This window comes from Alnus glutinosa, chromosome 12, assembly GCF_958979055.1.
Source record: "Alnus glutinosa chromosome 12, dhAlnGlut1.1, whole genome shotgun sequence".
Classification (NCBI taxonomy): Eukaryota; Viridiplantae; Streptophyta; class Magnoliopsida; order Fagales; family Betulaceae; genus Alnus; species Alnus glutinosa.
In genome coordinates this window covers 860,342-880,923 of record NC_084897.1, presented here as the reverse complement: position 1 = coordinate 880,923, position 20,582 = coordinate 860,342, and the positions used below count along the sequence as shown (strand labels likewise).

Sequence of the window (20,582 nt, the reverse complement as noted above, 5' to 3'; positions counted from 1 at the left end):
GCAGCCAAACCCAGGAATTACACTATTCAAAAGACATACCTAGATACAAGACAGTAAAACTCACATGTACCGATGCAATGGTCGTACCTTGATCTCTGACGTGTAACCCAACACGAATGCTTCCCAACCAGGTTCTCCTACCTGATGGGGTCTTCAATGGAACTCCTTACCTTAGAGCCGACCTCTAAGATAGACTTCGGTTTATAGCACAATACACTTGTAAAACGGTTTCAGAGGGATTGATGACTTCTCTGAGCTCTAATGGAATTCACACCGAATTCTTGCAGTTCTCAGTGCCTAGGGGACTCTATTTATAGGCTGGGGGCTCAAATGAGCGTCAGGCAAAATATACCTGGGCACCGTCCTGACGATGGACATGGGCCGTCCGGACGGACAACTGTGCGACAAGATTTTCTGAAAAATTCGCGGGGAAATCTTTCATGTTTAAGGGCATCGTCCGGACGGGATGATACATCGTCCGGACGGTCGCACGTCCGCTGCAAGTAATTTCCTTATAAGGCTCTCGAGCGTCCGGACCATGGGGGATGAGCGTCCGGACGGCTATTCTTCAACACGCAATTTCCATATCGGTAATGCACGCGTCCGGACCATGATAGACAGTCGTCCGGACGGTTGAAGTCAAATCGGCAATTTCCTTCTATGATGCACGCGCGTCCGGACCATAGTTGTCAGACGTCCGGACGGTCATATTTGAATTGCGATTCTTGCCTTAAGGAGACACGCGTGCGGAAGGGGTACCACATCATCCGGACGGTTGACTGATCTTCCCTTTCTTGGAACTTGGAAAGAAATTAGAAGCTGATCGAGTACTGGGAGGTGTCGGAACGTGATGCTGAAACGTTCGGACGGATGCAAGCTGGCACAGAAACTTCTCGATACATTATGGGGTCCGGACGGAATGAACACTTTGTCCGGACGGATGATGCTGGTCTGTCTAGCGTCCGGACGGGTGGCACGTCGTCCGGACGGATGGAACAGTGTACAGATGGGCGTCCGGACAAGATGGCTCGATCGTCCGGACGGCTGACGGGGAACTTGGATTCTTCTGACTTGCAGACTCTGAATAGTGGAATCCCTGTTTACAGCATCTTTACACTTAAGTGATTTTGTCCAAACACAGAATGAGGCCAAAATACTAACAAACTCCCCCTTTGACCATTCTGGGACAAAAATCACTTGACCGGTTTGAAAATACATTCCCGGTCCAAAAATAAAAATTACTCCCCATTTTTGTCACAAAGGGACAAAGGGTAAAACAGAGTAATAAAAACTAACTATCATAAGAATTACTCCCCCTAACGATCTCAGAAGGACCCGGGAAACAGAGTAATATATATCCAAAAAGTTTTAACAAAGCAAAAATTGTCTAAAAAAAAAAACAAAAGACAATAAAAAGTCTACAAACATAAGAGGGAATCAAACATCCTCAGGCATGGGTAAGATCCCGTCTGCAACATCCTCATCATCACTGCTGCTAAGATGATGATACTTTAGGCACTCCTGAAGGTCCAGCTGGTTCTACTCCACGCGCCTGTCGATGGAGTGCACAGCTAGCTGCATGGAACACATAGACTGCTGTATAGAGGACATAAACACCTGCATGCTGCTCATCCCTCCCTGAAGTGCAGCAAGAGCCTCCATAATCTGAGCATAATTGACCTTCGGCTCAGATGGCGGAACAGTATGTGAGGATGAAGCCATATCTAGAAAGCCGACTGGCATAACAGCAGGTGGGGGCACCTCATCATCGGAGTCATCTCTCCGCAGCTGCGCATTAGACTTCATCAATGTCTACTTGCTGATGGGTTGCTGGATTTTCATCTTCAGTTCGCCATTGACATTGATGCCCGATTGAAGAATAATCTGAGTGAAGAGGCAGCCAAACAGAAGACCAGCAATGCTCTTATCACGGGCCTCTAATATAACCCCTAAAATGTGCTTGCACAGGCAGAAAGGCAAGCGGAGGTGGATTGCATAGACAAACTGGGCCCGTTTCAGGATCAAATCACTGTGCCGGGCAACAGGCCAAATGTTCTGTCGAATGATCTTGGCCAACATGCGGAGGGTGGATGACAGGGCACCAATCCGGATGGAAGTAGAGCGCTCCTCACCTTGGGGAACAACACAGAAGAATTCCCTGAGATCATCCAGGGATGGAGGAAGCACCACCTCATTGTATGAGCTGGCCGAAATCTCGAGCACTGGGACTCGGATGATATGACTGATGACCTGAGGATCAACAGTGATGAGATGGCCTGCAACGGAGGACTGAAGCACCACTCCGTGATCATCGTTCTGCACCACTTCCATGTTGGCGTAGAACAGCTTGACCAATCTGGTGTACACCACACAAGCACAGCTGTGGAGATATCCCCAATTGTATGTCTGGATAATGGCAAGAATGTTGTCCAGTGGTGGCACCATGATGTCAGCTCGAAGGACGTTCCGCTCAGCAATGACAGTGCGGTCCATAATCTTGGCCTGAATTGCATTCCTATCTTTCACAAGCCTCTGACGGACCCTGCGGGGTGGACTGTCGGCAGACATGATTCTGCAAAAGTCCAACAAGAATTTTCCAAAAAAAATATTCCAAAAATATTCTTGTTAGGATAACAAAAATTTGGCAGAATAACAGCAGTAAAAGGACTTGTGTAAAAAAAATAAAATCACAACTAATTCCAAGGAATTTCAATATATGCATCTCATATTCCAAAAGAAATAACATTCTAACAGTTTAAAAGAAACTGAAGAGAAAAAGACTAGAAAAATACCTGAAATATGAGAGGAATATGCAAAAAGCCAAAAATTCACAAAAAAAGAACTCACAAACAGCCAAAAGTGAGATTGAGTGGGGTATAGTGAGAATGCGGCGAGCAGGGGGTTTTATAGCCTCTGTGGGGTCCCCGTCCGGACGGTGGATTGATGACGTCCGGACGCTCGCTGCCTCGGAAAGGAGCAGACTAGTCGCGCGCGTTCGGACGATATAAAGAGACCGTTCGGACGATGATGATAGCGTGCGTCCGGACTTCATCAGGTCCTGTCCGGACATGTGGGCTCCATCCCTGTCCAGACTCCAAGAGAGTGCCGTCCGGACGTCAATGTAGACCGTCCGGACGCTCCACACTGAAACACCAGAAAAACTGAGGAAAATTTTACAGAGATCAATTTTCTCAGGTTAGTGTTAGTGACGCCGAAACAGAATAGCGATTATTCTGCAGGCTAATCAACAAGTAGATTGCAAGGAAGAAAATAAGAAATTCACCCCAAAAACAGAGAGAAAACTCTGAATTCGATAAATTATCAATAATAACAAAACTGTTCGAAAACGCCTACAAGCCGGACTTAAATAGCTGAAAATTAGGTCTTTAGAAGAATTTTGCCAAAAATAGAAAAATCCCAAAAACCCTAATAAAACGAAATACGGAATAAAATAAATAGCCTGCCAAAAATCTGGCCCAAATCGGGCTCAGAATCACCTCCTAAACAATAAACGAAAAGTTACCATAAATGGTAAAAAAATATCTAAAATTAGGGTTTTGACAAGGAAAACAGAGGATTTTGGGGCTCGAAACGAGGCGCACAGAGTGTAGCTGGTGGCCACGACGTGCGCGCCAAAGAGAGCTTTCCGAATTGGGGTCATACGCGCGAATCAGATACTCGTAGCCAAAGTTATGGCCAAATCACTGCAGCGCATTCGGAAATTGCCCCAATTAGGCCAGATTATGATTTCTTGCCAATTTTGCGCTGATCCGCCTGCTCCAGGTATCTCAGCGCCATTAATGTGCAATCTGACAGCTTAGCGTCATCTGACTCGGATCCTCCTGCATCAGTTAGAACACGCATGTATAATCAACTGATAACAAAAATCAGAAAGCATCTCAAAACATAACAGAGATATAAAAGAGAGTTGCGATTTCAATTAGCACAAGTAATTTTCCTAATCATAGAAAAGTCAAATAGACAACTCAACTCAAGCAATGCGTGTGTGTGTGGAGACTGAACCGACAAAGTTTGAAAAATCATGACAAGAGCAACCAGATTTCCTAAAGAGGAGAGAGAATCCGTGACAGATTAGCCAAAAGTCAAACCTTGCTTTTACTAGGGCCTAGCCATCCTCATCTGATACACTCCCCCTGAGACACAGCACCGAATTGTTTTACTTGTACCATGAAGGACAAGATAAATTTTTACTTGCTCGTAGAGGGCAATGTATATTGCAAATTCAGTACAGAAGCAGTGAATAGACAATTTTAAAGCACAAAATTCATACGAATAACTGCTCAATTCTTATGGTGCTGTAAGCTAGAGGAAATGCCAGAATTTTTAGATCTTAGGTTCAACTAGCCTGTGGTCAATTTGACCATCTTATCACAAACCTCTTCTCTTATTCCGAAATTCTAGAAGCAAATAGTCAGGGAAGGAAATATGTACCTTTAGGGAGTCTCGGATAGTGCACTTTTCCATCGCATGAGAAAAGGAGCTATCCTTCTTTTGCATAAACATGAAAATCACTTGGCCAAAATAGTCATAAAACTCTCAAATACATCTAAGCAAAGTATTGATGCTCACATAATTGAGATATCAGGTGAGAATACATGCAATATCTAATAAGCCAAGAGAAAAATAATCCTGCAAATTCTATATTCTCTTTCTCTAAGTTGTAATATTTTATACATTAATTTGAACAAATAAACGCTTAACAGATCGACGGAACTATCTTAGCTCCTACAAAATTTGGTTCATGGCTGAAATCCGGTTTGTTTCGGTGGATAAATTTCAAATGGATCCATAACTTTACCATTCAAGGCACTGGTACTGTTGATGGCCAAGGCTCTTACTGGTGGCGTAACTCTCAAATCTATTATATTCGGGTTAGCATCAGCCTTAACTTCTTTGAACTTTCTACGTAAAAAAAAGTGCATAAGAATGGCAGCTAACAGCTTCTTTGTGATCTATGCCTCGCAGAAGAAATCCAAGCAAATTCCAGAAACCAAACCAACCGTAAGATTCACTTTATTTTCTGAATTTTATCTTGTCGTAACGTACGGTGTTGATTTTAATCTCCTTCTTCTTCTTCTTTTTTCTAGCGCTTTCATGACGCAGTTAAGACATATTATTGATGTTTTTAAGATTTCTTTTAACATTTCATGCAGTTCGTGGACGTGAGTTACCGAGTGAAGATTGAGAAGGAGCAGAAGCACGGTATCAGCCGCATGTTTTGTCATGGGCTCGCGAAACCCGATCAGAGATCAACGGCCACGATCGAAGAACGAACAGTCATGAGTCAGCAACCTGGCAGACCTGAATCTCCAACTCGTTGCGGACGAGACCAAACAATCCCCTCGAGCCCGTGCTCTCCTACTCAACACGTTTGAAGAACTAGAAGGACCTATACTCTCCCACATATGCACACAGTGTCCTACAATCTATACTGTTGGACCGCTCCATGCACTCCTGAAACTCAAACATGGATCTGAAACGACCACGTTGCAGTCTCACTCTTCGAACAACCTCTTCAAAGTGGACAGAGGCTGCATGATGTGGCTTGACGCTCAACCATTGAAGTCTGTAGTCTACGTGTGCTTTGGAAGCATTACAAAAATGACGAAGAACGAGCGGATGGAGTTTTGGTATGGTTTGGTTAATAGCAAAAAACGGTTCTTATGGGTCATACGGCCGGACATGGTGGACGGAAAAGATGGCGATAGTCAGACTCCAGTGGAGCTTGTGGAGGGGACGAAGGAGAGGGCATATCTGGTGGATACCTGAATCAGAAGAAGAATGGCATTTTCGTAATATTCTAACTCTAAGCACTAATACACGTGTTTTTCTCAAGAAGGGCAATTTAGTAATTTTAATGTTAAAATTAAGGGCATTTGCGAATTTTTTGTCCTTTAGAGTCACGTGCCGTGCACATGTAGTGTTTTCCATCTAAAATGACGGCACAAATTGACGGATGGGGCCAAAAAACAAGAAACTAATAGTTTAAGGGGCTGGAATCCAAGTTTTGGTAGTTTGGGGTGCCATCCGAAGAATCGATAGTAGTTGAGGAGGCTAAATTGTATTTTTCCCTATTATTTATTTTGAAGGGAATGAATGAATGAATGTTATATATAAAATATGATACGACTGCAGCAAAGATTTTTACAAGTTGGCTGATTGAGACCTGACTCCTGAGAGTATCCAAAACCCAATATAATAATAAAAAAATAAAATATATAATCATATAATATTAATATTAAAATATTAAAAAAAAATATTGTTTTTCCGTATAGAATATCAATTTCTAATAATAGAATAGAATTGAACTCAAAATTATTTAGTTCGTTATATATTTTAAATTTTTTTTTTATAGAATATTTATATATGGATGAATCTTGAAACGTGACTTGTGCGGATGTGCCCCCAACAAATAAGGGGCCATGCAAGTCGTGCTTTTTTTGTTTTCCTTTTTGTTGACTCATTGCGGCTCTCTTGTGGTCAATTTGGCCACCTCATCTGCCACCATCACATAGACGTACGTCATCTACTTGAAAGACCTTCTTTCCTTGTAGCATCACTATCTTGCTTTTTTTTTAATTAACTTTCTTGCTTTTTAAGGCCTCGTTTGGTTTGCGGAATGTCTATTCCATTAGGAAAAGGAATAACTATTCATGGGAATAGATGGTGGTGGAATGGAATAACTATTCCTATTCTTTTGTTTGGTTGTAACGGTAGAATAGAACATTGCATATGTATTCTTTTGTTTGGTACAATACAATACATTGGTGAATGGAATCATATTATAATCAAATTTTCTAAAATACCCTTAATACAAATATAATTTATATTCTTGAGGACATTTTTTTTTCTTTATTTAAGAAACATAAACAATCATACTATGACCTTTTTTGTTTTTTTCATATACAATTACGCTACAAAATGATTTATAAGGAAAAAAAAAAAAAAACACACACACACACACACACACACACACACACATAATCATCATATCACCATCATAAAAAAATAAAAAAATAGATCATCTGCAAAGCCCTTTTTATTTTATTCTTTTTTATTTGTTTTCCAGCAACAAACATTCATTCTTTGCTTACAAAGTAAAATGATTTATAAGAAAAAAAAAAAAAAAAAAAAAAAAAAAAAAAAAAAACATAATCATCATAAAAAAAATAAATCATCTACAAAGCCCTTTTTATTTTATTATTTTTTATTTGTTTTTCAGTAACAAGCATTCGTTCTTTGCTTACAAAGTTTTTCTCAAACCTCCGCAAGGCAATTGGAGTCCCCCCGATATTAAGAGGTACTCGTTTTGCTACGTCTAAGTGCATTTTGAAGGCTAAATCATAGGAGGAGGAAAAAAAAAAAAAAAAAAAAAAAAAAAAAAAAAAAAAAAAAAAAGAAGAAGAAAGACTACCCCACAACAAATTAAGTTGGGTTGAGAAACAGAGAGAGGGGGATGAGAATATAATTGCAGAGATGGAGAAAGATATTGATGGTGCACTTGAGTGATGAATTTTTAAAATTAGAATTAAATTCTTATTTTGTTTGCGAATTTTGAAATTTGACTTTTTAAAAAAAAATTGAATAAAATATGATTTGTTTATAAAAAGTTGAATAAAATATAATTTGTTTTTTAAAAAGTTGAATAAAATATGATTTATTTATGAAAAAAGTAGAATCAGAATTATATTTTATTGTCAAAATTTCGTATCAAAACACACCATGAGTTGAGAAACAGAGAGAGAGAGAGGGATAAGAGACTTGGGTGTTGAGAAGGTTGGGGTTTTTGGGCAAAAGACAAATTTAATTTATTCCCATAGGAAAGGAATAGGTATTCCACTCCTTTTTGAATGGAATACTTATTCCTCTTCGTAAGAGAATAGCTATTCCGTGGGAATAACTATTCCCTTAAATAATATACAACCAAACAAAAGAATAGCTATTCCGTAGGAATAGCTATTCCTTTCCATGGGTCTAATCCGCAAACCAAACGAGGCCTAAGTGGTTGCTCTATATCTTGACTTATAGCAGTCTTAATGAATTAGTCATTTTCATTTTTGGGATGATAAAAAAACACCCATTACACATTAATTACATACTCTTTTCTCATACGGATAAAATCCACGATCACATGAGTTCCACCCGTGCAAGTGGGATTATATAATGAGCGTGTAATGTGAAATTTTAGATAAGCTAATAGTAAGATGGAGGTGTTGAAAAGTAGTTAGCTAAACTAGTAAAATTGAGTTTTATTTAGCTATTTTGCTTAAAAATTTACATAAATCATTGAGAATGCTCTAAGGTATATATATATATATATATATAGAACTAGCCTATAACCCGCATAGGGCGATTTTTTTTTTCATTATAATTTAATTTCAAAAATTTATTCATGAAAACGTAAGGAAAAAGAATATTAAAAAAAACATCTAGTTTAGGTTTTTAATGTGGGTTTTCTTTAGAAAACCATGAAACACATGGTAAAATCTCTTTTATTTGTTGGGGGTAGTAGCTAAAAATCATCATGAAATCCCCACCCTAAAACCAAAAAAAAAGAAAAAAAAAAAAGAAAAGAAAAGAAGATGCTATCAAAAGGGGTTCAAGAACGAAGGAATTGCAAGCTTAATTAAGCTTGAGTACGTAGTAGCTAGAAAAACTAATTAGCAAAGTTGGATCAAACATTTTGCAAGGTGTCAGAAAAAATAAGATCTAATTAAAGGACTTATTTGTGAGTCGAACCTTATCCAGTAATCTAAAAAAAAAACCACTTCTCAAGCGGCCGGGTCAACAATCAATACACATATTATAGCATTTTTCTATATAAGAGAGGATTGTATATATTAGATTCATCTATACTGAAATAAAAAATAATTAATTATAAGGAAAATTTTAAAAAATCAGTATTTATATTGTAGTTAATATCGCAACATACCATTAATTCTTGGAGGTCATGACTCATGCATGCAGCGGCGATACATGCAGTCATGCATGGATCATTTAAACAGGATCGATGCATGTCATCTCTCTCTCTATATATATATATATAACTCAAATTAATTAATTACAATATAATCGTAACACTCAATCAACACCCTATCCGGATGCCAACTACCAATTAACCCAAAGAAAAGTCTTAATTAATTAATAGTTTAATTTTAGCCAAACAAATACAACATTAAAACCCCAAGGTAGCTCCGTTGGTCAGAGTTGGGGGCTTTTAGGGAATAATTCCTAAAATGTTACCGCTTTGTATCCTTTCGGGGAGAATTGGCAACAGTCCCCTCTCCTTATTTTAATAATAAAAAAAATCAAATTGAAAAGTAAAATTATACTTTTTTTTTTTGTTTTTGTTTATAATTAAAATTAAATTTTTTATTATTAAAAGGATGAGAGGAGACGGTTGAATGTCCCCTTTCTATCAATTCTTCTTTTTGGGTGCTACCTCTTTCTTGGGGCCACCATTTCAAGCATAGCCTACGTTTCGATGCCTAACCGGTGTAGATAGGTACGTACGTGATGAGCTGCCGGTAGATCCTGACCGGACAGATACCCTGCATCCAAAAAAAAAAAAAAAAAAAAAAAAAAAAATACAATACTCCAGCAAATTAAACAGCTGAAACACACATGGCCGGAACTACAGACGGAAACAAACCCATCTAATTAAGTTAATTTCTAACCACTTGCCCCACAAGATCCCAACAATACTTAAGCTTATATATACACCGTACCCAGCGACAAGAAAATTGTTTTCCTGGAGAAAACACAACACATTACTGGGATACTAATTAAGAACACAAACCAACGGTTTGTTTGAAACTAAACCCCATTGTTCAATACATCAGATAAACACAAACCAAAAAAAGAAGAGTACAAACCATAATGTACACTATATATATATATATATATATATATATATATATATATATATATGAAGTATCACATGAAATATGAGAAGCACTGTAGCTTAGATTACCATTCGGCTACTGAGAATTCATATTCTGCAACTTCTTGGAATAAAACTCTCTTGTTCGAGCAAAGAGGATTAAAGCAAGGAAAGTTCCAACGGCACAAAAAGAACCCCAAATAATGAAACTGGTTCTGTAGCAATCTATTCCCATGCATGCACCCTTTCCTTTCTTGCTGTAAAGACGAGCAGCCACGTAACCAAAGGCCAAGGATCCCAGTGGAATATTGGCAATTAATAGATTATAATTCGTAGCAAATCCCTTCGCCCCAAACAACTCTTTGGTGATGGTCACAGCAACAGAAGTAATTGCTCCGGTACATGCTCCTATAATGCCAGTGCTGATGTACAGAGCCATTTTCTTATCCAGGAGAAGAAAGAAGAAAGCTCCTGAAATTAAAGGCATGCATAGTACCAATGACGCTGGTCCTGAATGAATCATGATATTCTTACTCCTGAAAATTTCAAAAGAAAATTAATAAAAATTCTTGCAATTAAGTTAGTGTGCAATTAATTCCTCCAACGCTCTAACTAGAAGGATGCTGAAAAATGATTACCATGCGCGCGGTCCATGCCCGTTTAGGATGATCATTTGGGGCATGACAAATAATTTTGCTAATTAATACTTTCAGATCCATTATAATAATTACTAGCTAATTGTCATATATGAAAAGTTGAGACAGAGAGCAGACAGTGAAAGAGAGTTACCTTGAGAAGCAGTAGTCCATAAGGGATGGGATGAGACGGCCAAAGAACACAAACGAAGAACACAAAGACACGAAATCATGAGTAGTTCCAGAGTACCCACGGGATTCTGCTATTTGTCCCAAGTTGTTCAAAAACACAATGCCCAGCGTTGCCCCGAAAAGATACACGAAAAAAAATAACCAAAAATCAAACATCTGTAGCAATAACTTCACTCCGATGATCTCCTCATCTTTAACACCAACCCGATCCCCCTCCTTCAGCCCGTTCTCCGTTCTATCCACACTGGAACCACTCTCTTGATCTAAATTAGCAGAATCAGACACTCTAGATCTTGTACCTGTGCCTGGATCCGTCTTTCCTACTTCTCTGACGATCAGTTCTATAATTGGAACTATTAACGGGACCAACAGGAACACTGCAATAAAAATGGCACCGCCCAAAGGCGATATTTTACGGGATATTAAACCAAAACTGCTCATCACAGAATAGATTCCAGTCACCGCTGCAATCACAAACAGAAGAATGAACCCAAATTTCTTGCTTCTAGGACTTCCAACATCAATTTTTTCAAATTGCTTGCTTCTAGGACTTCCAACATCAGTTTTTTCAAATAGTAGTGCAGCTATAAAACTAACTATTACAGGCGAGATAGAGTTGAGAAGTAGATAGGCTTTAGCTGTTTCATGGGGTTTAGAGGAAAAAGCAGCATGGACAATATCTGTGTAGATCTTTGCGCTTAATCCTTGGTAGCTAGTTGTTATTCCCACGGCAACTTGGAGATCAGACGGAAAGTTTCGTATGGCGACTTTATAACAGACAGTGTTGATCCAACAAATGCTATTGCCTGCAATAACGTTGAGTACAAAGATATCCACGTATGATAGCTTAAGGTGGTTTGCTAAGAAGAGATATTGCAATCCATAACCAACAAACCCCAGAAAAGATCCAAATAGGAGGACAACCCAAAGGGGTAGATAAGCAGCAGCAATCCCAGACAAGAAACCGAAGAATTTTCCGGCATCAGAGGCGAAGGCAAGGTTGTTGAGTTGTACTTGGGAAATAGAGAGCTGCTGCTTGAGATGAGATGAGTAGGAAGGAAAATTGGTGTTTGTTCCATTGAATGACTGAAGCCAAATGATCGCCACAAGGCTAAGCCATAGAAGAAATCCGGAAGACATGGCAACGAACAAGCTGTTTAAGGTTGGGAACGGTTGGATAAGTTTTGTTGAGGAGATTGAGTTCAAGTACTCGAGAGATTGTTGTAGTAAGTTTTGTTGGTTATGAAAGAAAAGAGGAGGATGGTATATATACTGCGCGGGGTCAAATGAAGTAGCGTTTCGTCTAAGCAAGGCCTGCAAAAATGGCATGCATGAGATGAGTGTAAGTGTGACGTTGGATAATCCGGTGCTGAGCGGATATTGATGGCGACCCTTGTTTTTGTCATTCAGCAAAGAAAATTAATGTACGTAGGAAGAAGCAGCCGACTCTTACTTTTGTCAATTAATGTACGTAGGAAGAAGCAGCCGACACTTGTTTTTGTCATTCAGCACGTACAGAAAATTAATGTACGTAGGAAGAGTCGGCTGCAAGAAGCAACCCCCGGAGAACATACCATGCGACAGAAGTGAGTCCGCGATTGGCTCAGTGGCTCGTTATATATCCACAGTAATTAACGTTGTATAGTCATTTCTGTGTGGAGCGGACTACTAGAAATCGGCGGCCGCCTTGTCGCGGCAAGAGGCTTCGAAAGAACCCAGAAAATACCGTATTGACGGTCATAGCTAGCTAGGGGGACCGGCCTTCCATGGCCTGACCACGGCCAGTGCCACCCTCTATTTTTTAAAATATTTTATACAAATTTATAATCACACGTGTATTTTCAGGCCAAACAAATGTGGTCCCAGTTTCAAACAACATAGAAAGAAAATGTCGGTTGGATCTTGATAGGTAGTTGAATTAAAAACTAAAATACATTAATTTTTTGTATATTTTTTTTAGCATATATTAATTTTATATTTAATCTTAATATATTATTCATCCCTAGCTTAGAATATATGTCGGTTCGATCTTGATAACCGTTGGACTTTTTGAGTCATTCAGCAAAGAAAGCGGCGCCCGGCCCGCCTCGTCGCCGCAAGAAGCTTCGAAAGAGCCCCAAGAAAAATTTCAAAACGTAGTATTCATCAGATATATCTTTTCAAAAAAATAAAAAGAAGATATATCTTTTGGCTTATCTTGCTGTCCTACACAGACTGGTAGTTAATTAAGCAAACTGACTGTTGGGGATATATTCCTTCAATCCGGCGGCCAATGCATGACGGTGCTAGACTGCTAGTCAACACCAAACGGTTCGTTTCCGACCTCGATCGTGACGTTCTCATCCATCACACACCCGGAGTACGTAACGTGTATGCCTTTGAGCTTTTACGTAGTCAAAAATGAAGGCTCTGATCTGTAACAGAGACAACTCAAGCGTGTAAGCAAGGAGAGGGACTGTTAGTTCATTACTTTCAAATACAATTTTTAGATCATGGTTTGACACGATCCATCACTGAATTTCGGGGAGTCCTATAACTCTATAAGCCACACTTTTATCACATTAGTGACAGACTTTATATGCCTACATGGTACATGGTGTGGCGAGATGAATTATAGAAGCTATTAAAATGCTTTTATCTCACCGCAGCATGTGCCACATAGGCACAAAAGTTTGTCAATAATGTGATGAAAGTGTGCCTTATAGCACTACTGAATTTGATATAATTTTTAGGGTGAAGTACCTTGTTGTCTCAAGTGGTTTGAAAGATTTTATTTTTTGTCTTCTATGTTTTATTTTGTATTACAGATGATATTTCGTTTATAGCTAAAACGAAGATGATACTTCCGTACAAAAATTAACGGAAGTCCACATCAGCACTCTTAAAAAGCTGACATGTTTCTATGCCCCATTAAAAATAAAAATAAATAAAACAATTAAAAAACTAAAAATATTAAAAACATAATATATATATATATACACTGAGCCATCTCATAGCCAGTATGGGGGTGGTTTGGCCACCTCCAAAGAGCAAAATGGAGGTGGCCGAAACTATCCCCGAGAGCCTTGAGCCGTCTCCCGATTGGCTTTGGCAGTGGCGGAGCTAGGATTTTGGGCCAGGGGGTCAAGAATTTTTTTTTTCTTTTTTCGATGAATAAAAAAAAAACTAAAGTTGAACCAAAATTAATTAAAAAAGTTTTAAAAAAATTAACTAACGCAATAAATAAATAATTCATCAAAATTTAATTATTTTTTAAAACATATAAATGTAACTTAGAATTTATTTTGTCACGTCTTGCATTAATTAATTTAGTTGTCCTCGATGAACAAATTTATTGAGCAAAAGACAATAATAAATTTAATTGAAACCAAACTACAAGAGACTTTTTGGTTTTAATTTCATTCCAAGTATCATTACAATTATAAACTTCTTTCTTTGAAGGCATACAAATAGGTTGTCTTCAACTCCCAAAGAAAAGTCTTAGAACCAATATCCCCAATTTGAAATCTCAAAAACCTCTAGCAATTAATATCCCTCAATTTAAGGATCTTAATTTCCCCAAGTACTCCAAGAGCAATGTTGGAATTAATTGCTAGCGAAGATTGTCTCAGATGATGTCATCTACAGTTTATTTGATTTTTGAATTCTGTAACAAAATCATTGTCAGATGAGTTTCATTGTTTGTAATTCCAAATTCATTGTAATTTTTTTTTTAAAGTAATTTCAAATTCAATTGTAGATCATGTATATTTGGTTATAAATAGAATGTAGGACAGAGTCCTCAAGTGTGCCATTACAAACATATCTACAATATTTTATTTTATGGTTTGAGAGTGAGGTTCGATTTCATCAGTTTTTAATTTTGAATTTTCAGTTTGGCTTCTGAGAAATCTGAATTTTTTTTTTTAATTATTATTCCAGATTAACGTCGTTTTACATAAAAAAAAAAAAAAAAAAAAGCCTAAAAACTTAAGGTCGATTATGTTGACGCGGCCTTTCTAAACGTAGCTAGAGTATAAAAACTCACGTCCCTGAAAAAGGGTCACCAAATTATGCAAGACGTTTCTCAAACGACTTAAAGACAAAGAAAGACGTTTACATCTTTAGGACGTGAGTTTCTGATGTTTGGGGTTAAAAGGTCACATAATTTTTTCCTAGACTAAAGGCTTACTACACTTTACAAGTGTCTTGTTTAAAAGGTCATACATTGCTTTAATGTCCTTTTTCTTTGGTTTGGGGACTTTTTTAAAAGGATGTAAATTCCTAAATTTTTTGTAGTGAAGGTTTTAACCGGCCAAAAACATTTGTCCTTCAAGAGATTTTTCTTGGAGAAATTATATAAATACATCTCCTTAATCCAAGCAACATATTCAAAGAGAATCAGACTAAGCAAAAATATTCCATATATATTTGCCGCAAGACGTACAGCAGCCTGGTTTTATTCCCCAACGTACGGTACGTACCCTCTTCAAACCCAAACCAAACAAATAGTACTGGTTCTATTCCATGTTTATTTTTTAATGAAGAAGCTTTTCATTAACAACCAAACAAATACATTAAGGTACGTACAGTACTACAGCAAATTAAACAGCTGAAACGTAACACACAAGGAACTATATACGTACAGATGGAAACAAACCCATCTAACCACATTAGCCCCGCCACAAGATCCCAACAAAATCAACAGTACGTAGTAACAAGCTAGAAAATTGTTTTCCTGGGGAGAAAACACGACACATGCAGTACTGGGATACTAAGAACGTACACTTACATTTCCAGCGTAGTTACCATTTGGCTACTAAGAAGATTCATATTCATATTCTGCAACTTCTTGGAATAAAACTCTCCTGTTCGAGCAAAGAGGATTAAAGCAAGGAAAGTCCCAACAGCACAAAGAGAACCCCAAATGATGAAAGTGGTTCTGTAGCACTCCATTCCCATGCATGCACCATTTCCTTCCTTGCTGTAAAGACGAGAAGCAACGTAACCAAAAGCGAAGGATCCCAGTGGAATATTGGCAATTACCAGATTATAATTCGTAGAAAATCCCTTCGTCCCGAACAACTCTTTGGTGATGATCACAGCAACAGAAGTAATTGCTCCGGTACATGCTCCTATAATGCCAGTGCTGACGTACAAAGCCATTTTTTTATCCAGGAGAAGAAAGAAGAAAGCTCCTGAAGTTAAAAGCATATATAGTACCAATGGTGCTGGTCCTGAATTAATCATGATATTCTTACTCCTGAAAATTTCGAAAGAAATAAAAATTTTCTTGCAAGTTAGTGTTCAATCAACTACATACGTACGTATGAAAAATTCTATGCATGCATATTGGGATTACTCATAAGAATTTGTCCTTAATAGTAACTTTCCTTTCATATGATTAAAACTCCCAATTACCTAGGTTAGTTTGTTGAATATACTCTTTTAGAAAGATTGCACCAAAATCATAAATTGTTTGATTTTTTAGTAGAAAAATGTATACATAGCCTTCAATCTCTTTGTACCGATTCTAAGGTTACAGATCAGACAAAAGTTTTTGCATGAAAATAGTTCAAACTTTTGGTTGATTAATAATGTGATACCCCAAATCCCAAACAGACAAGGTAATTGTGACTTGTTACAGACATTCAAACCAAGGGAAGAAAGGCTTCTAATCAAAGGAGACGTACGTCAAATTGCATGAGGATGAAGTAGATAAAGGTGGCCGCTGAAAAATATGTAATTAGCTAGAAGAAGGGTTTGGCTCTTAAAGCAGAGCTCTTGTTAGATAAGGAAGCATGTCACAGTAGTAGGCAAAAGAAATGTTCATTTTTCAAAATTATCATTGGATCTATGGGTCATGTATGGGACTCAATAAGCCCCATAAATACGATGGTAATTTTGAAAAGTGAGATTGAGGATGGGAGAAGTACTAGGGGAAGATATATAACGACATGTCTCATCAATAGAAAAATAAGGGATAGTTATCCCAATAAAGCTTATAAATTAAAGCAAGAATCCGAGTAGAACTAGTAAGGACTTGTTGTCCCCGGCCGTACGTAGCTTTAGGAATTGGGAGTTCCAGTTCAGCTCTATTTCTTTATGTAATTGCTTATATGAACACGAGTGCTCAAAGACAAGCAAGCAAAGTTTATTAATATTTAGCTAGCTATTGAGTTGATCATTCAGAGGTTAGGGAACCTTGAATGCCTTATTTATCGGTCATCATAGGTAAATTCAGAATAACAGAGCCTGCAGCTTTTCCTCTCCACAAACCCATTACACGTTCACAAACGAACACATTCAGCTCAATCCCAAACACAAGCCTCTAACATGACTGTTACTATAACATTTTCTAAAATAATGAAATACATGCCGCCAGGACAAATAAAATTTCAATAACACATTTTTCATTGTTTGCATAATCTCGATATCCATAATTTATATCTTCTGGTCATCATAACATCAAAGACCAAATCAAATGTAATAACACGAACTCCATAAGATAAAAGACCAAATGCATGCAATAACAAATTTCAACTACTTCTAAAAAGTAATTAAACAAAAAGTCTCCAAAAACAACAATTTAAACAAATCTATACATCAACGTTCATGACCACTACTCCATTGATTAACATAATAAGACACCTTTGTAACTCTTCACGAACTCATACCAAATAATTCCCAATCCTCCAACCTTCTCTAACCTTCTCTAACTAGAATGATATGATGCTGAAAAAAATGATTCCAAATTAATATTTTCATATCCGCCATTATAATAAATTGTTAATTGTCATATGAAAAGATGAGACAGTGGAAGAGATCGAGTCACCTTGAGAAGCGGTAGTCCAAAAGGGATGGGATGAGACGGCCAAAGAAGACAAACGAAGAACACAAAGACACGAAATCAGTAGTTCCAGAGTACCGACGGGATTCTGCTATTTGTCCCAAGTTGTTCAAAAACACCATGCCCAGCGTTGCCCCGAAAAGATACACAAGAAAAAGTAACCAAAAATCCAACCTCTGTAGCAACAACTTCACTCCGATCTCCTCTTTAACACCAACCTCACGTATTTCTCTGTCATCCTGATCCCCCTCCTTCAGCCCGTTCTCCGTTCTATCCACATAACCGCTCTCTTCTAAAGCAAAATCACTCACTCTTGTGCCTGTGTCTTGATCCGTCTTTCTTAGTATTTCGATGATCAGTTCTATAATTGGAACAAGTAGCGGGACCAACAGGAACCCTGCAGTAAAAATGGCACCGCCCAAAGGCGATATTTTACTTGAAATCAAACCCAAACTGCTGATCACAGAATAGATTCCAGTCACTAGTGCTATCACAAACAGCAGAAAGAAGCCAACTTTCATGCTTCTCGCTCTAGGACTTCCAACATCAATTTCTCCAACTCGCAGTACTATTGCAGCTATAAAACTAACTATTCCAGGTAAGATAGAGTTGAGAAGAAGATAGGCTTTAACTGTTTTATGGGGTTTAGAGGAAAAAGGAGCATGAACAATATCTGAGTAAATCTTTGGGCTGAATCCTTGGTAGCTAGTTGTTATCCCCACTGGAACTTGGGGGTTAGACGGAAAGTTTCGTATGACGACGACATAACAGACAGTGTTGATCCAACAGATGCTATTGCCTGCGATAACAGTGAGTACACAGATACCCGCGTATGATAATTTAAGGTGGTTTGTTAAGAAGAGATATTGCAATCCATAACCAATCCAACCGAGAATAGAACCAACCTGCAGGAGCACTACCCAAAGGGGTAGATAAGCCACGGCCGGCAATCCCAGACAAGAATCCGAGGAGTTTTCCGGCATCAGAGAAGAAGGCAAGGTTGTTGAGTTGTACTTGGGAAATGGAGAGCTGCTGCTTGAGTTGAGATGAGTAGGAAGGAAAATTGGTGTTTGTTCCATTCAATGACTGAAGCCAAATGATCGACACAAGGCTAAGCAATAGAAGATAGCTGGAAGACATGGTCAAGAGGATCGAAGGGTGGGGGAGGCGGGGGGGTTACGTACGTAGAGTGGAAGTCGCGACTGAGGTCCAGTCTTTAATGGAGATATATTTATATATTAAGAGTAAGAGTAATGCTGGTTGTAGTGTACATAAATGTGTGCACTACGTTTTTGTTTAAAAAATAATAATAATAATAAATTGTGTACAAAATATACATACACTTTATATACAACAAGCATTACTCACTAAAATAAAGGTCGTGATACGTGATATATGCATTGTAAGTGCACTTCTTCAAAACATATTGAGGTAGAATTTATACATGTAAGTTCTTTCAATATGTCTTGAAGTTGTATATTTATAATATACTTGTTGTAATTTTAGCATTTATCTTAAAATAAACAAGCTTATTCATTAAACAATAAAATAAAGAAATAAGAAAGGATAGAAAGAAAGAAAGGGGTGGTTTTACTATGTCAAACTAATTAGCCATAGATCTGAACAGATCCAGGAGAGACATGCATACTCAACCCATTTACTTTCTTCTTAACAGTCTCTTCTCAGTCTCATCTGTCTACGCGGAAACTCCCAGTACTCTCTCTCTCTCTCTCTCTCTCTCTCTCTCTCTCTCTCTCTCTCTCTCTCTCTCTCTCTCTCTCTCTATCTTTTCTTTTTTGGTGTACATCCCCGCCCATTTGTTCCCATTGCGTTTAATTACGTGTCGTCACGCTTACAAGAAAAGTCTTGCAGGTAGTGGGGCTTTATTCCCTGCGACCAGTCATACGAAACTTGCACTGCAAGCTCTCATTTTTTAAAATTTTAAAAAAACGGCACAGTTTTATTCAAACTGGGTCGGAAGAAAAAAGAAGAAGGAAGCTTTCTGTGTGGAGCGTGTGACTCCCGAAGGTAACAAGAAAGGGTTTGAGATGGTGTACGTGGAGGCGATAACGATTTCACTTCTGTTTGCGCTTTTGTTTGCATGGATTTTGATATCAAAAGGAGGACACGGTTCAAAATGAGTTTTCAACGGTCTCACTAATTTGATGAGTGAATAGTGAGTACTTCTCATTCATCAAAACAATTATTATTTTTAATTTCTCTTTCATGCATTATGCACCGCTTTCTTTTTGAAAAAAATTATTTAAATGAAATATTAATAGTGAATAACTAAAATTGTGAAGTTATTGAGATGCTTTAAAAAATAAATAATTAAAATTAAAAATAATTTTTAGCTATTTTGTGTAATAAAATTTGGTGAAGTTAATTCAGGACCGCCGAATTATTCATTGCAATGAATTGTGGTCTTGTTTGATAAATACATATACAGAACAGAGTAGTGGGTTGTTAGTTTTGAAATTAGTAAAAAGTGATGATGTGATATAAAATAAAAAGAATTTGTACAAGAAAGTGAAAAAAAAATTTTGTATTGTAGTGAAATTTTTTATTTAAATAGTAATAAAAAATTATTTATGTGATATAAAAAGTGAAAAAGGTGGGAATGTTTTGATGTTGATTGGTGGTGAAAAATATAAAATAAAACGCATGAACAGTACTCTTCTGTTCTGTATTCAATCAAACAAGGCCGTGTGCGCTGCGTGCCAAACCAATTAGGGTTTCTACTGAACAACCGCCGGAGATTGGAGAAGATAGCATATGCACGACAACATGAGTGTAACAATGGACTGAAATATTTTGGCAAAAGTACGTAGAATCGAGAGCCCCCCAAATTTTTTTATTTTTTATTTTTTAAAAAAGTATGGTTCATTTTCCATTTGACAACTTTGTTAACAGTGTTTTTTATTTTTTATTTAAAAATTAAAGTGCTTTAATTTGACATAAAATAAAAATAATTGTAAGTATTTTATGAATATTTTATATTTAAAATTATTTGTTAATACTT

General features: G+C 37.6%; 1 protein-coding gene and 1 pseudogene across 1 annotated transcript; both read right to left on the bottom strand.

Moving 5' to 3' along the window:
- Positions 1–9,936: 9,936 nt before the first annotated feature.
- Positions 9,937–11,871, bottom strand: LOC133852488 (protein NUCLEAR FUSION DEFECTIVE 4-like). Its single transcript, XM_062289254.1, has 2 exons — positions 10,694–11,871; positions 9,937–10,440 (listed from the first exon to the last, which is right to left on the bottom strand). The coding sequence occupies exons 1-2, from the start codon at positions 11,869–11,871 to the stop codon at positions 10,002–10,004; spliced, it is 1,617 nt and encodes a 538-aa protein (XP_062145238.1). The 3' UTR covers positions 9,937–10,001.
- A 3,627-nt stretch (positions 11,872–15,498) lies between these two features.
- LOC133851464 (protein NUCLEAR FUSION DEFECTIVE 4-like) lies at positions 15,499–18,700 on the bottom strand (annotated as a pseudogene).
- Between the last annotated feature and the right edge of the window lie 1,882 nt (positions 18,701–20,582).

Coding starts and splice junctions, on each gene's coding strand:
- LOC133852488 (XM_062289254.1), bottom strand. CDS start 11,871: ATGTCTTCCGGATTTCTTCTATGGCTTAGCCTTGTGGCGATCATTTGG. Junction 10,441..10,693: donor ATGGACTACTGCTTCTCAAG/GTAACTCTCTTT, acceptor TGAAATTTTCAG/GAGTAAGAATATCATGATTC.